The sequence below is a fragment of the Ruditapes philippinarum genome, unplaced genomic scaffold (genome assembly GCF_026571515.1).
Source record: "Ruditapes philippinarum isolate M1 unplaced genomic scaffold, ASM2657151v2 ctg1966_1_1_1_1, whole genome shotgun sequence".
NCBI classification, from domain to species: domain Eukaryota; kingdom Metazoa; phylum Mollusca; class Bivalvia; order Venerida; family Veneridae; genus Ruditapes; species Ruditapes philippinarum.
In genome coordinates this window covers 168723-184228 of record NW_026857613.1, presented here as the reverse complement: position 1 = coordinate 184228, position 15506 = coordinate 168723, and the positions used below count along the sequence as shown (strand labels likewise).

The following is a 15506-nucleotide window of genomic DNA, read 5'->3' as shown; positions in this document are numbered from 1 at the left end:
TTGTCTTTCAGAGACTTTTAATATTTCTGTGTCAAAAACTATTTAGAAAGCATACGGTGACAATATAGATATATGTATAGATGTTTGTAAAATAATGTTTCAAGATTTTAAAAATGATATAAAGTAACAGAAGAAACTATTTGGTTAAATTGTTACTATTTTATATAACAGGAAAGAGATGTGGACCTGGCCAATGAACAACAGAGACAAGAGGAGAATGATCAGCTTCGTAAACAGTTTGCCCAGGCTGCCAACGCTTTCCATGCCTGGCTAACAGAAACTAGGTCAGTAATATATTACATGATGCTATGTGTTAAAATGATGCCCATAACCAGAAAATCAAAATCAAGACAGGGAAGAAAAGCATCCATTTACTGGGTTTTCATTATTATCCGATTTGGCAGAGGGTTCAAGTGGATAGATAAATCTACTGGCCAGAAAATACCATCAATTTTAACAGCATTTCAATTGATGATATGGATTGCCAATCTGTTTATTATGAAAACCCTTTACTGTTTGGTTAAAAATTTACATTTACAATGTGAAATTCAAACTATTTCTTTAAAGGTACAGTTTTTACCCACAATTTTAATACATATGGTTGTACATCCTCCATATGGATTCAGCTGTTTGATATAGTTATGTAAGTGAGATACTAAAACCAGCTTAAATTTGTCTAAAAGAACTGAATGGACAAGAAAACTGATTGGTACACATGATAAAATCTGCTGAAACCATTCCATGTTTTTAAATTTGATTATCAAAGTCACTACGCTAAATACAACTCATCTTTGATTAGAAGTTTTGGCTAGAATCTTCGGCTGTATATTGTAATATAAGAGAAGTGTGCAATATATTACATATTGTATAATTGTGTTTAATTTACAGGATGTGGCTGTTGGATGGAGGGTTAATATCAGTGATAATACTCTTTAAGCATGATTCAGAGACAATGATTCTGATTGGTCTATTTGACAGACAAGTGTTTTATAGAAAAATAGCATAAACTTGGACATAAGTGCCAAATTTCCTTAGGCATCTGTTATAATACAATGAATGAACATCCACTGTTTTCTATCTTTTTCTTTGAAGATATAGCAATCGTAGAATACATTATTAAATTTTTTTTTATTTAATTGTTTAATTATGATAAATACCTGTAAATTTGCCAAACTTTGGCTAACTGTTTCCTTTATCTGAGTTCAATAAAAAGATAATGATCAGTTCCATAACAGTACATTACACATTTCCAAAATATTTCAAACATTTTGTCAAGCATTATCAACATTTAAAGCACTATTTGGCATTTACTCCGGGCAGTCAAAAGCTTGAACGTTTATGATTTTGTATATTGCTGTAAAGCTCTTGTCTGTAACTGATGATGAATTGAGTGTTGTTTAGTTGATTTATGATTTAAATGCATCCTCATGATTTCAGTTTGCGGAGCTGCCGAACCCTGTTTCTCTCTCTCTATATATACATACATACCCCTTAGTTCTTTCAAGGACATTCTTTGGCTGTATATGATGCTATGAATTATTAGGCTTTCTGCTTGAAACGAGGTGACCAACTCAAATATTGTCTTGGCATCGTACATATATGGGAAATTCTTTGTGCCTTTTGTGGTCTGTGTGGCAATAATATCAGATCTATGCCATCAGTGCAGCACCATGCCAGTCCGCATATCTGTAATGTCTGATAGGACTCTAGAATGTCATTCAAGTGCTGCAATCAGTTAAATTTCTGTTGGATTTAGAACCAGTCCAGTTTAATTTCTGTTGGATTTAGAACCAGTCCATGGTTAATTCAGCACATGTTAGGATTTATTGAAATTAATACAGTTAAGAAAGTAAAAGAGGACTGTTACTCTAGGGTTGCAGGTGTCATGTATGCCTCTCATCCCAGGGAGTTAGAATTTTACACCTACTAGGAGTCTCTACCATGTTTGGTCAAGACACCAGTTCTGATCGGGTCAAAGAAGAGAAACTGCTAGGTGTTTAAATGAGCCACAAGCAAAGTTATTTACCATTAAACTTGAACAGATAATGTTTTAAACTGTTGAAAAAAAAATTTCACTGAATTTTTCATGTGTACGATGCCAAAGAGTTGTCACACCTGAATTTAGGTCTTTGAATGTGACGATAAAGTCAGAAAGCTTCCGACTTCAGTATTAGCTCAGCAAGACAGTTTCTGCATGAAGGCAGCATTGATAGTTGATTCCAAACATGTTGAATGATAAATGAGCCGTGTCACGACAAAACCAACATAGTGCGTTTGCGACCAGCATGGATCCAGACCAGCCTGCGCATCCGCGCAGTCTGATCAGGATCCATGCTGTTCGCTTACAAACTCTATAACAAGTAGAGAAATCGATAGCGAACAGCATGGATCCTGATCAGACTGCGCGGATGCGCAGGCTGGTCTGGATCCATGCTGGTCGCAAACCCATTATGTTGGTTTTGTCGTGACACATCTGAAATATAGAAGTAATTTTCTTTACTAACTTAATCCATATCATATACAAGGTTATGAATTTCAGCTGGGAGTTTTTTTCCACAATAATTAAGGATAAAAAGTTTATTAGGTGGATTTTATGTTCCTCTTAGAATGGAATACTTTATTATTGGAACAGTTATTATAGATAGTTCATGTAATAATGTAATTAAAAAGACTTTCATGTAAAGACAGGAATACTCTCAAATAAAGCAACCTGTTAAGGACTTCCTTTTTGAATTGTCTGTAACTCATGCAAAATGAAAAAAAAACAACAAAAAAAAACATTCCTAAATATAACATACATAATTATGGTAATTGGATAAAAATAATTGAATATGTGAGGTGGCATGCAGTATTTGCTGTGACCCCCATATATTAAGAATGGGAAATCTCAGAATGCTACATGTATATAATAATAAGTCAATTTTGTTGTTTTAGATTTTTGACCCCCTTTTTTGCAAGGTTGTTACTAGATGTAAATTAGATTGCTTTAAGAATTTTTGACACTAATATTTGAAAAAAGTGATATGAGAAACATGTTTTCTCTACTAAAACACTGTTGAGTTAGAACATAGATTCTATGCATGGAGTTTCTCTCTATATGTACTTAGTATATATATGCACCTAGTAAAGAATTTAAAAAAAAAATATGTGTAATTTCTTAAGTTTGAATTAAATTATATACATGTAACTTGTTCGATCAGACCCTATGATACAATAAGCGCATATTTTTTATATATATATTTTTTTTAAAGATTTGTAAACACAAAAACTTAAGGACCAGTTTAGTTTTTATAAGGATAACTCATTTAAAAAAGAAAGTAAGGCTAAACAAAGACATACTTTAAGTACGCCCATTTAGAAAACTTGAAGGCTTCATGTGAATTTTTACTCTTTGCGTTGTATTTGTTTTCATTTCTCATGTTTATTTGGGTATTTTTTGCTTTTTCTTATTCACCGTATTTTGTAAATTATGTAAAACTTTGTTTTATTATATTTGTGATAGATAATTAGATAAATATGGAATATTAATATAGGAAGATTTTTAATCTTAATATTGGTATAATTACAGGGCTTCTATGATGGAAGGTTCTGGTACATTAGAAGATCAGTTGGAGGCAACAAAGGTAAGGGGCACCATCAACATCTATTGATGAAAAACATTTTTTTTTTTTAAAGTGTCAAATTAAAAAAGATCAAAGTGAGAAAGAAATATCATGTACAGTTGGTTAGAAAATAAGTGCTAGAATATGAATTATAATGTATCCTAGCATTTTGCATAGGAATAATACTGTAATACTGAACACTGTAGTAATTTGTAAATGTAGTAAATTTTTTTTCCTATAGAGGCCTGTATATTTATGTTTCAATAATGGACAGCTTGTTCGATTTCTTTTCAACCTCATACAAAAAAACTTTAAAGGAATAAGTTAACATTTGGCTATTAAGGGTTTTGCATGTGTTTCTTAAGGGTGTCCATGGCCAAGTGGTTTAGGGCATTAAATGGCAACTCACCACTTCAGGTTCAAATGCTGCCAGGGACTTTGGATTCTTTCATGTTTGGAAGCTATCCAACATGCTTAGAACGTCATTGTTTCTACTTAAGTGCCCATTTGTGCCTGAAATAATGTTTGGAAGAGCATCTTAGCTGAAAAAAATGTGTTTCTTTTACAAAATTAAGTAGATATCATAAATTTGATACAATAAAGCCAACATTGAACTTTAAACAGTTTAAATTATATTGTGAGTAATAAAACAAATTACTTTAGTAATGGGGGTGAAAATAGGAATTTTTTCATCCATATGTTTGGTATTATTTCAGAAAAAGGCAGTAGAAGTGAGATCGCAGAAAGGACAATTGAAGCGTATTGAAGATCTTGGTGCGGCCATGGAAGAGAGACTTATTCTCGATAATAGGTGAATTATTACTTAAAATGCATAGACTGTTCTCTTCTTTTTGCCCATAGACTCTGTTCAGTCATTGGTGCTCATTTATGAGTTGCAGATAACTAATATGTAGCCTACTTAGCTGGTATAAAGTCTTGATTTTATGAATTAGATTAAAAATGAATTAAAAAGTTTTGTGAGAATATCAAAGTATTTTTTCAATGTATACAGATTTAGATTATACATGTATGTTATTGTATATATATATATATATTGTTCATTATAGGTACACGGAGCACAGTACGGTTGGTTTAGCGCAGCAGTGGGATCAGCTTGACCAGCTGGGTATGAGAATGCAACACAACCTTGAGCAACAGATCCAAGCCCGTAACAGAAGTGGCGTGTCAGAGGACGCGTTACGAGAGTTCAGCATGATGTTTAAGTAAGTATTTAACTGAAAATTCAGGTTTGTAATTGAAAGAAATAAATGCATTGGAAAACTTTTGCAAAATATTGATTTTATCTGAAACTCAGTAAATGCAGGTTTTATCCAGTCTAACTAATATGGGATACAAACAAACTTTTACAGTTATAGCTTCACAGTGTACAACAGTTCATTATAGAGTGATCACTGTGTTACGCATATTATGAATATCTTTACCAATTTTGTAACTGAAAGAGATTATTCCCCTGAATTAGATTAAAAAAATCCACATTTACCAAGTTTTGGACTATCTTTTCCCCACAAAACTTAGAAAATACATGTACTCTTTGTTTTAAATGATAAAACTTTCAATGACAGACTTAAATTTAAAAAAAAACTTTCTTAAACAATCTTAATGCAATGCTGCGTACTTTCAGCTTTGTTTTACCATAGGAAACTCACAGACTGATGGAAGCTACTTTCTGTGCATTTAGTATATTGTGAAATTCATTAATTTATTTATAAATTTAAACTTTCAGACATTTTGACAAGGACAAGTCCGGAAAGCTCGACCACCAGGAATTCAAGTCTTGTCTCCGAGCCCTCGGTTACGATCTTCCTGTTGTAGAAGACGGACAGGTGGACCCAGAGTTCCAGGCCATTCTCGACATGGTTGATCCTAACAGGTATAATTTCAACTACATGTATACTGTAGAAAACAATGTTCAATAAAATAAAATTAAACTCTTAAATGATTACTAGTATTCAAATGCTACATATTGACAAATTAATTTTTATTGTCATCAAAATTTTAAAAAATTGGCTGCATTTAGTGTAAATGGTTGTTTGCTAAATAACTTTTGCCTAGTGGCTTGGGTTATACCAGCTTATAGCAGTTTTAGGCTGCCATTTGTAACTTGTAAATTTTCTTTATAACATGTCAAGTTTTTTTGTTTGTTCTTTTCATTGACAGTGTTTTAAGTTGATACATCTAGTAATTATGAAATAATGTTTGTTACAATACTCAATTGGTGAAGGGGAGCATTTGAGTTGTGGTTAATTTGTCTTTCACTCAACTCAGGAAACAAGATGGGTTCAAACCCTCAAGGGTCACAACCATGTTTCCTAATATGACATTTGTTCTAGTTAGCTTCAGGAGCGAATTTGAGATTGGTTTAATTAATGTAACCGAGCCTGCAACATTATCAGTTACGACGTTTTGAAAGTCCTTTGGAGATTCCATTTTTCTATATTTTTAAAGAAGATATTTTTCACCAATAATGTTTAAACTAAACTGATCATATATAGGTGATAGGTTATATATTAGTATATAAGTGTATTATATAATTCTTTATGTTGTAGGGATGGACACGTGTCACTTCAAGAGTACATGGCGTTTATGATAAGCCGAGAGACAGAGAACGTCCAATCGAGCTCGGAGGTTGAACAAGCTTTCCGAGCTCTAACTTCCGGCGAAAAACCATTTATTACATCACAAGAGCTTTATGCTGTAAGTATAAATCTGTGTCGCCTATATGAGGCGCATCATGACAAAACCAACATAATGGGTTTGCGATCAGCATGGATCCATACCAGCTTGCGCAGTCTGATCAGGATCCATGCTGTTCGCTATCAGTTTCTCTACTTGTTATAGGGTTTGTAAGCGAACAGCATGGATCCTGATCAGACTGCCTGGATGCACAAGCTGGTCTGGATCCATGCTGGTCGCAAACGCATAATGTTGGTTTTATCGTGACGCGGCTCATATGTTGTACATTAGAATAATGAAGTAAGTTACTTAGGATAACAAAGTTAACGTAACAATTACGGAAGGCCGATGTTTCTGCTGATGTGCCATTTGAATTTGTATATGTCATTTATGAAGGGGTAACTGTGATTGTTGTGCACCATAATATACAGAAAGCCCACCATATGACCTTAAAAGTGTTGAAATTACTTAAAACTAATTTTCTTGTCGCTATTTCATATTATTCTTATACTGTCAGACCTCCATTGGCTTAGGATTTCATCATAGAACAATGTATTGTCACTAAGTGTGCAGGCACATTTTATCTGTGATTTGTTCAGTTTTGACATAAGTATTGCTCTCTGTTGTTTTCTTTTCATATGTATTTTTGGCAGATAACCCTTGTTGCTTTGCCTGGTTATAAAAAAAGTAGAATCAAAATTAAAAGGAAATATAAATACTTACAAAATGTACACTGTTTCAAAATGTTAGTTTTGAATTTTTCTCTCATTTAATTTTCAGAACCTCACTAAAGAACAAGCGGACTATTGTATAGGGCGTATGAAACCATACGTGGATCGAACCGGACGTACCATACCGGACGCTTATGACTACGCCGATTTTACACAGTCCATGTTTGTTAACTAACATATATATATAATAGAGACACTTTTTTTACTATTACATAATATATATGTATAGACAGCTATATAATAGTGTTGTATATTCTAATAGCAAGTGAATATATTATCATAAAGTGCTTTGAGATATACAGGAAACTTTAATAAAAATAAAACACGAAAAGTTAAAGAAATTCAAAGAAAAGAAAATCGTCTTAACCAGATATATAAGTAGTTTAAAAATGAATGCAAGAACAAAATCATTGTATTTGTTAATAAGCTTTAGGAAATTTTTAGCCAAAGTTAAAAACGGCAGTTATAGGAATACTAAATGTATATGGAAAACTTATTTTTTTTATACTCAGTTTTTTTGTAGTGGCTTTTGTATTTGTTTTGGTGATGGTGTCAATATGCAGGTGTATGCATACTGTCTATATTTATTTGACAACCAGAAAAGAATTATCAAATCTGTGTTAGAAATTTTTATCCTTTTATTAGATTAGATACTTTCTATATCTTGAAATATTCTGAACTTTCCATTAAAAAAAAAACAACAAATTTTTAATAAGAAATTAAGATCAAGTTCATTTATTTTTAGTTGAATATATTGTTAGGTTAGTGTGGGACACAAATCGTATTTTGTTCCAGGGTTAATACATAATTTTTCAAAAAAATTTTACTCCATTTTTTGTCCATCAAAAAAAAGAATCAACTTTATAACAGCATAGTTACTTTCGTTTTAAGATCTGAAATAAATAAAAATTATGTTAGAAAACTGTGTTGTTATTATTTATATTGTGTTTTAATTTGTATATTTGGACGTTATACAAATGTACATGAAGTCATGGCCACAGATGATGAAAGGAATTAATTGACATTATGCTAATTTATTTTGCTATCAACATGAGTTGAATCAGTAATATATTTCAAAAGATTATAATGAGTAATTGGTATTGCAAAATGTTTATGATACAATAAAAAATGACTTATAAAAAGGCTGCTGCATTAAATGTTACCTACAATGTTTATATACATATGTACTGAACGATATTTATATAAATTTGATACTTCTATAATTTTTCGTTGGTCACTTGGATTATTAATTATTGTTTCATAGTAAAATATAAAATTGTTCACTGGTTATAGTCCTAGATTTAACAAAAGTACATGTATGTCAAGTTGTAGTTTATCTGTTCACTGACTTACACGCAGGATGGGCATAATGTCGTGTTATCACCCAGGGCTTAAGGAGGGTCATTTCTGTGATATATTGGGAAATCAATGAAAAATAGAACATTTGTCATCTATTATATTTGTTCCATTTGATTTGATTTTATATAATGCATGTTTTGAGGGTAGACTATGGTCATGCATATAAACAGCTTAGTAACATTACGAGTATATGCTAATATACAAGTATATCTGTTTGTTATTTGAAGATACAGCTAACGTATTTATTACATGTACATGTAAAGACTAGTGCGTTTTCCGTAATACGGCAATCAAATTGTAATAATCAGTTCAACAAGCATCAGATGTCAGTAATTGGCCTATAATGTCCGTAATGGGCGTATAATGTCAGTACGTGGCCTATTTTTCCTCGGCAGGTTTACTTCCGGCTTTTACTGTCTCGTCCGTTGATGGATCCACAAAGTCCTTGCCTTCAGGTTCACAGTAGATTTCACACTCTTTTATGGCATTATTGGACACCTGTAAAGATTTAATAGATATTGTAGGTAAATGGGTATCCAAAGCCAGGACGTATCAAATAAAATGTGTTACCAAACAGCTTATATAAATTATTTCCAGTAAGTTTCATGGACAAGTTTGTTCTTGTGCCGTTTTTAAGAGAACGATATAATTTGAACCAATGATTATCGGTTCCCATAACTTCCATTAAAATGACTGTACATTACGGAGACGGTTTTTTAACTCGTAGACACACAAAAAGGTGTGATCATGGTCTTCGAAGCTGACTATTCAGTCTGTACATATTTTGAATTTTTCCATAAAGATGATGAATATGTTTGTTCATATTGAAAGATAGGACAAGTTCATTTAATAAAGATATATAGCGTGGTAAAGGTTTGACAAAAATACCTTTGTTAGTTTATTGTAACACGGGTGGTGATGTTTCTTCACAGGGTTGTTACTTTTCTTGTTGTATGAACAGTTAAAGGCCCAGCGTCTTTGCGCACTGTCGTTAGGTCCGCTCGAGTGAAGAAGGTTGCTATGAAACAAAATGGCGTCCCCTGTAATTCAAAATTTAAAAGTTCTGTGATTTTCAGATAAGTAGAAGTTCTGCCCTGTGATTTTTGAAAATGTGTTTTAGCGGGTCCTTTTTCAAAGTTGCACGGGGACATATTCAAAGCGAAGTAAAACTATTATACAAATGTTCATAGCTAGCCAATTAAACATTGTTAATAAAATTAACATGAAGTTTATTAAACTAAACTATACGTACCGGGTTGTAGATTAACTTGAAAGTGTTCATAGACTTTCTTTAAATGTTCGACTCTTTCTTTGTCGGCCCCCTGTTGGCCACCGTCAAAGTTATGATCAATTCGGCCAGCCTTATGACTACCCACAAGAACCTGCAAAAATGTACAATTATTTGCATTTGAACAACAACAGCACCAGCAGCAACAAACAACCACAAAAGAGGAACTTGTTGTTCATGTTAGCAATTCTTATATCTCCAGATCAAGTATTTATTATGTTGAGGCCCACACGAGTTCTAAAGAATCGGTTAATCAGTTGCTCTTGGAAAATTTATTAAAGTGAATTGGTCCGTAATGGAAGGTCTGTTATACCATAAATAATTATAATGATTGTATCCAGTATTAAACAAAACCACGAAATAACTATATACGGATATATAGCAGATAATAAATTGTTCTAGAACAAAATATTATTATTCATCATATATACTGTATCAGCTAGAACAGAAATTTTTCATACCCAAGAACGTTGCACGCCCTACGCCCCCCCGCCCCGCCACACACACACACACACACTGAACATTACGTTTTGACTTAATTGAAAAGTTATAAACTGCAAAACTAATTGATTAACATTGTTTTCAACAATAAAGTTTGATACTTACAAACATCTATATGGCAAATAATGACGCCAAATATGATAAAAATGTTAAAGCATTCATTTTCAATATATAACTTTTACATACATAAATATTATCATGTAAATTAGAAAATGTTGTTATTTTGCCATCTAATAAAATTAAAACGAAGATATTTATAATTGACAACATAAATGGGCAAAATGCTGATGATGTTTTATAAAATTCGGCAGGAATACCTGAATGTTATAATACCCCCGCCTTGAGGTTATACAACTTTTTTTGATGAGTTCTGTCTCAAATCTCAGGATTTTCATTGGTCAGTGTACATTCTTTGAGAGTTTCTGACCAATCAGATATCTGAGATCTGAGCTTTTTTCTCAACTGGTCGTGAAAAGGGAAATCAATCATACCTGTAATCCTCCGTTCTCTTTTACGCACGGATCAACAGCTAGGAACATGCTCATCAAATCAGGTTTTAACACCCCATTCTTATACCAGTATCTGAATTAAAACAAATAATTGTGTCTTAATTAGACAGTGTCACGTGTGATGCTCAAGAAATCAATTCTTTTGCAAGTTTTTCTAGGTTATAAATAGAATAACTGGACTACTACGCAACAACATATGTCTGAAGCAATAAATGAAATTTTCGCTGAGAAAAATAAAAATGATATTAAATTTACCCATAATCCTGGTGCCACTCAAAGCTACCGCCTTTCTTGGCATCTTTCATCATTATTTTCGTGTGATAGTGGTAAAGCTCGTCTCCGCCCATCAGCTGAGAATATACATATTTTTAATTTTTTTGAGATTTATAATTACCGCCACTTTATTTCGGTAAAACGCCGCACACTCTGACTGAAATTGTTAAGAAATGCAATGGAAAATGTCCAAAATATGTATATTTTATGCATTAAATACTTAAGGTGATCATTATAGCAAATAAACCCGTTAAAGCTTAAACCTGTTCGCACGTAGATACTACTTTTTCACATCGCGGCACTAAGCCTAGAACGTCATTTCCGCAATAACTCCATAGTAGCACGCGCGGCTCTCTTCCGCTTGAATCTGGTACCTGCAACGTAAATAATAAAGTTAGATATTACCTTTTCGCATGTTGAGACGACTTTTTCAACACGAGGAACCAGTCTTTATACGTCATTTCCACAATAACTCCACAGCATCATCCTGGGCTCTCTACCTTGTGCATCTGGAAGCTAATTAAAACAAGGGTATCTGATGTTTTACATTTTATTGTTTTATATATATGTTGAGCTTTCTTTTCATGAGCTGATACCTTGCATAACCATTCTTAATCCACGTGTTTATAACAATCAAGAGCCTAGATCTACATGTACGTTTCTTTACCAGGTCCATACATAGTCATTATTATCTTAAATCAGACAAGTACAAAATTTATTAATGTTGCTGCAATGCACAATGAGAAATTATTAGAGAGATGGTTAACTGAAAAAACTACTGAGCACCATGGAAAGATTTTAGACATTTATGCAGGCAAGAATTAAATTAAGAAATTAAAGATAGATATATGAATAAAATATGTCAATCGAATCATTCCTCGAGAAACTTAATTCAGTATTGGGCTAAACAATACCTTAAGGCCTATTAATTATGGTGGAATGGGATATATACTCAATGTTAATTAAGGTTTTCTATTTCTTTTGAATTCGTGTTACCAGTTTTGCGCAGCAATGGAATACATATATAACCCACTGCGTACTACAAAAGAATTAGTTATTTTCAGTAGAAAATACTAAAGTAAGAAATAAATTACCGAATTTAGTTTATTTTTTGTTTTGTCCTTTATTCTGCCTGGCGTAAATTTTTTTCCCGTTCTCATTCATTAATAAAACATGTTGCGAATCAACGAAGGGGAAACAAATATATGACTTTACATAATAGAAATCGGAAGGAATTTTTGGTTCCGAATTTATTTTTAGCTGTAAATGAAAGGGATTTATTGATCAAAATCGGGTCCATGGACACACAAATAGATCAAAGAGCAATAAGCTTAGATATATAATTTAATAATGTGGATTTTGCTATTCAAATAGCTATATTATTGTATTTCAAGCAGACAAACAGATAAATCACTTTGCCATGTTAGAAATGTTTATATTTGATCAATTACATTAAAGCACCTTAACATACGTAGATAAAGCTAGCATTTTTTACGGAATTTACATGTATAACTCTAAAATTTTATTCACATACCCCGTATGAATATTTTTCCACAAGCCCGTACTCTTCAAGTGATTTTTTTATTTTGCCTGTCTCAACACTGTCCATCAGTCCGCTGCAATAAAATTTGACAATATGACATCTTTGAATACTGGGTACACTGAGCCGTGTCATGACAAAATCAACATAATGGGTTTGCGACCAGCATGGCTCCAGACCAGCCTGCGCATCGGCGCAGTCTGATCAGGATCCATGCTGTTCGCTTACAAACTCTATAACAAGTAGAGAAACTGATAGCGAACAGCATGGATCCTGATCAGACTGCGCGGATGCGCAGGCTGGTTTGGATCCATGCTGGTCGCAAACCCATTAGGTTGGTTTTGTCATTGCGCGGCTCACACTGATCAGTTTAACAGGATGCTTCATACATATCTTAATGAGGATGATAGGTGCATGTATTTCCCGCAGATCTGCGTTATCTTTGATGAAGTCTTCCTCAACCGGTAAAGCTGAAAAGTCGCCACGTGACTTCAACGGTGTTGGTGCGACGTAAAACCCAACAAAAATAAGCATAATGATAATATGAAATACCTTATTGATAATGACCAGAAATGATAACGAGTACCGGTTTCCGTGTACTCGAGTACATGGTCATTCTTCCGATCGAGTACCCAGTTACTCAGAAGATTTCTTTTAGGACTTTAAAGTGTAGTTATAACCATAATTATTTAATAAGTGAGATATGCCAAAACCACGTTTACAGTTTTAAAATGAACACTTGAACATACCGGACAATTATGAATCCATTATCATCAAATGAACGACGCACTTCGTCTGTTACCCTGAACTCTGGTTCCTCATATTTATATTCTGTTGAAGAGAAGATCACCACAGTTAACACATTCATTACGGATGAAGTGATTCAACAATATTATATAAGAATTACTGAGTCTGTTCACGAGAGAGAATGAAAAAGTGCAACATCTCTCACATTCGCTAGCACCGACTTAAACTGTAATCAATCTTCAATACTTAATGTGCTGGAATCACTGATCTCGAAGATTAAGAAAAATATAACAACACTAAATTTAAGCACGGGGAATATCTTTAAATTGATGAAATAATTGACAAAAAGAAGTTAAGAAAAGAATTTTTGAATCAGTTGATTTTCTAAGTCAAATACACTAGGACATCCGAATATTCTTCCATTCCATAAAGCTATGATATTTCACTTGATGTTTTAGCTGATATATTTCTCAGTTATCACAAGGAAAAATGATTGACTTACCATTTCCATGTGGACCAAATCCTTCCTTAGGCATTTTTCGTGTTACAGCTCACAGTCTGGATCAAACAAAACAACCAATCAAACCTTTGCAAGAATCGTAAAAGAAATGGAAACGTTTAAGAACACAAAAACGACAATATTAAACACCATATTATATGTTGTATAAAGCCTGTTCAAAGACGGTACAATATATGTATTGGTAAATGCCAGGTACTATTCTTGATATATCACTGACTTTAATAGAGTTCTAAATGTCATCGTTTTGAATTTAGAAACATCCGTTTATGTGCTCATACGATGATTATCACGAAACCTGTCTGCAATTTCATGAAATCCAAGCAAGAGAAGGCGTGTGCCCTAAACGAAACCATGGAAAAAAACCTACGAAACATTGCTTTCTTGAAATGGTAAAATGGTCCTTTTCTATTTATCGCTGAACTGTAGTTAATATAATTTTACCAATGAATTGCGTGTTGTCCGAAACAACAGTAAAGGAAGTTTTTACGAACAAATAATAAATGAATTATACTGTTAATGCCTTACACTATGTCTGCAGTGCTATACCCATAGCAATGTGCAATGTACATTTTTTCTACGAAAACTTTGTTCTAGTATGTTTTTGACGTTCAGGCGCGTTATCTAGAGCGTTACTCATACTTTCTACATTAAAATAAACTGACAACTTAAAATACGAATCAAAAGTGTTCTTGACGTGCAGTTGTACGTTAAACTTTTTAAACTGCTATAAAAAGTCTAAGCTATTCCAAAAGTATAACATTTATTGAACATAAATATGACAATTATCTCTTCAATAATTGACCAATGAAAAACAATAAATACATAATAAATGTACTCACTTCAGCCAACTACGTGAAATATATTAAAGAATGTAACTGGAGTTATTTGAAGGGGGGTTATTTGAAGGTTATGCAATGACATACTTAGTAATATAAATCTGAGATTATCTGTAAGTATATGATAACGTTATCTCACCTTGGGGACATCGACAATCCGTTACTAATAGTATTGAGATGACAATAGTTCAAATAGGTCATCAGATACGGTTGTTTGATTTGTACTTTCTTGTTTATCTGTTGGAGAATTTTGTTTAATGGATTCGCCCAGCTATGAAGTTAGACCAATTCATTTAAATTTTCACTGGGATTTCATTATTGAGATACCAACACGGACCTTCCAACAGTATATACGAACGCCTGGTCTGATTGGACGGAAGTGCATGTTGGCACGGCTCTAATCTGGTGGCAAGCTTAATTATTTTGTGTTTTCAGCATTACAATTGAAACATTTGTTTAATTCAGGGAAAATCATGAACATTAGACTGGTTACCGTTTAGATTATACGATAAATGTTGTTGCTAGTATACATGTATAACTTGTTGTACTCACGCAATGTCTTCGAACTTGAAGCAGGGAACTTTTATCGTTCAGAAGCTCTACAAACTTATATATACATAAGTTTTATATACTGTGATGTACTCTTCTATTTTATGTATACGAGATAAATCTACATTATCTCAACTTTAAACCATATCAGGCGACAGATTATATCGAGAAACCAATGATAACACAGGCGCACGCACGCACGCACATATATATGCACATATGCACGTTTAATCATTTTAAATTAAAAAGGCCTATTATGTATCAATATATTTTTTTATATTTCTCAAAATCTTTATGTTGCTCCTTTGTAGTTTCTAAAAATAACTCATTGGCTGACAACCTGGGTCATATTTTGCA

General features: G+C 33.0%; 2 protein-coding genes across 12 annotated transcripts in view; one reads left to right on the top strand and one right to left on the bottom strand.

The window, feature by feature from the left end:
* LOC132750320 (spectrin alpha chain-like) overlaps positions 1–7666 on the top strand; it is a 77737-nt gene extending 70071 nt beyond the window's left edge. For 8 of the 11 annotated variants that reach the window (XM_060740273.1, XM_060740270.1, XM_060740274.1 and 5 more), the window contains 8 exons: positions 172–284; positions 889–909; positions 3569–3623; positions 4319–4413; positions 4670–4825; positions 5347–5493; positions 6170–6317; positions 7077–7666. In XM_060740273.1, the coding sequence (XP_060596256.1) occupies positions 172–284; positions 889–909; positions 3569–3623; positions 4319–4413; positions 4670–4825; positions 5347–5493; positions 6170–6317; positions 7077–7202 (861 nt within the window). In that variant the 3' untranslated portion in view covers positions 7203–7666. The remainder of the gene's footprint in view (positions 1–171; positions 285–888; positions 910–3568; positions 3624–4318; positions 4414–4669; positions 4826–5346; positions 5494–6169; positions 6318–7076) is intronic. The other 3 variants (XM_060740275.1, XM_060740271.1, XM_060740277.1) reach the window with 1 other exon arrangement.
* An 804-nt stretch (positions 7667–8470) lies between these two features.
* Positions 8471–14648, bottom strand: LOC132750323 (L-proline trans-4-hydroxylase-like). The gene is made up of 10 exons (XM_060740280.1): positions 14604–14648; positions 13747–13830; positions 13247–13328; positions 12492–12573; positions 11221–11331; positions 10940–11034; positions 10667–10757; positions 9639–9768; positions 9275–9426; positions 8471–8884 (listed from the first exon to the last, which is right to left on the bottom strand). The coding sequence occupies exons 2-10, from the start codon at positions 13778–13780 to the stop codon at positions 8765–8767; spliced, it is 897 nt and encodes a 298-aa protein (XP_060596263.1). The 5' UTR covers positions 13781–13830; positions 14604–14648; the 3' UTR covers positions 8471–8764.
* Between the last annotated feature and the right edge of the window lie 858 nt (positions 14649–15506).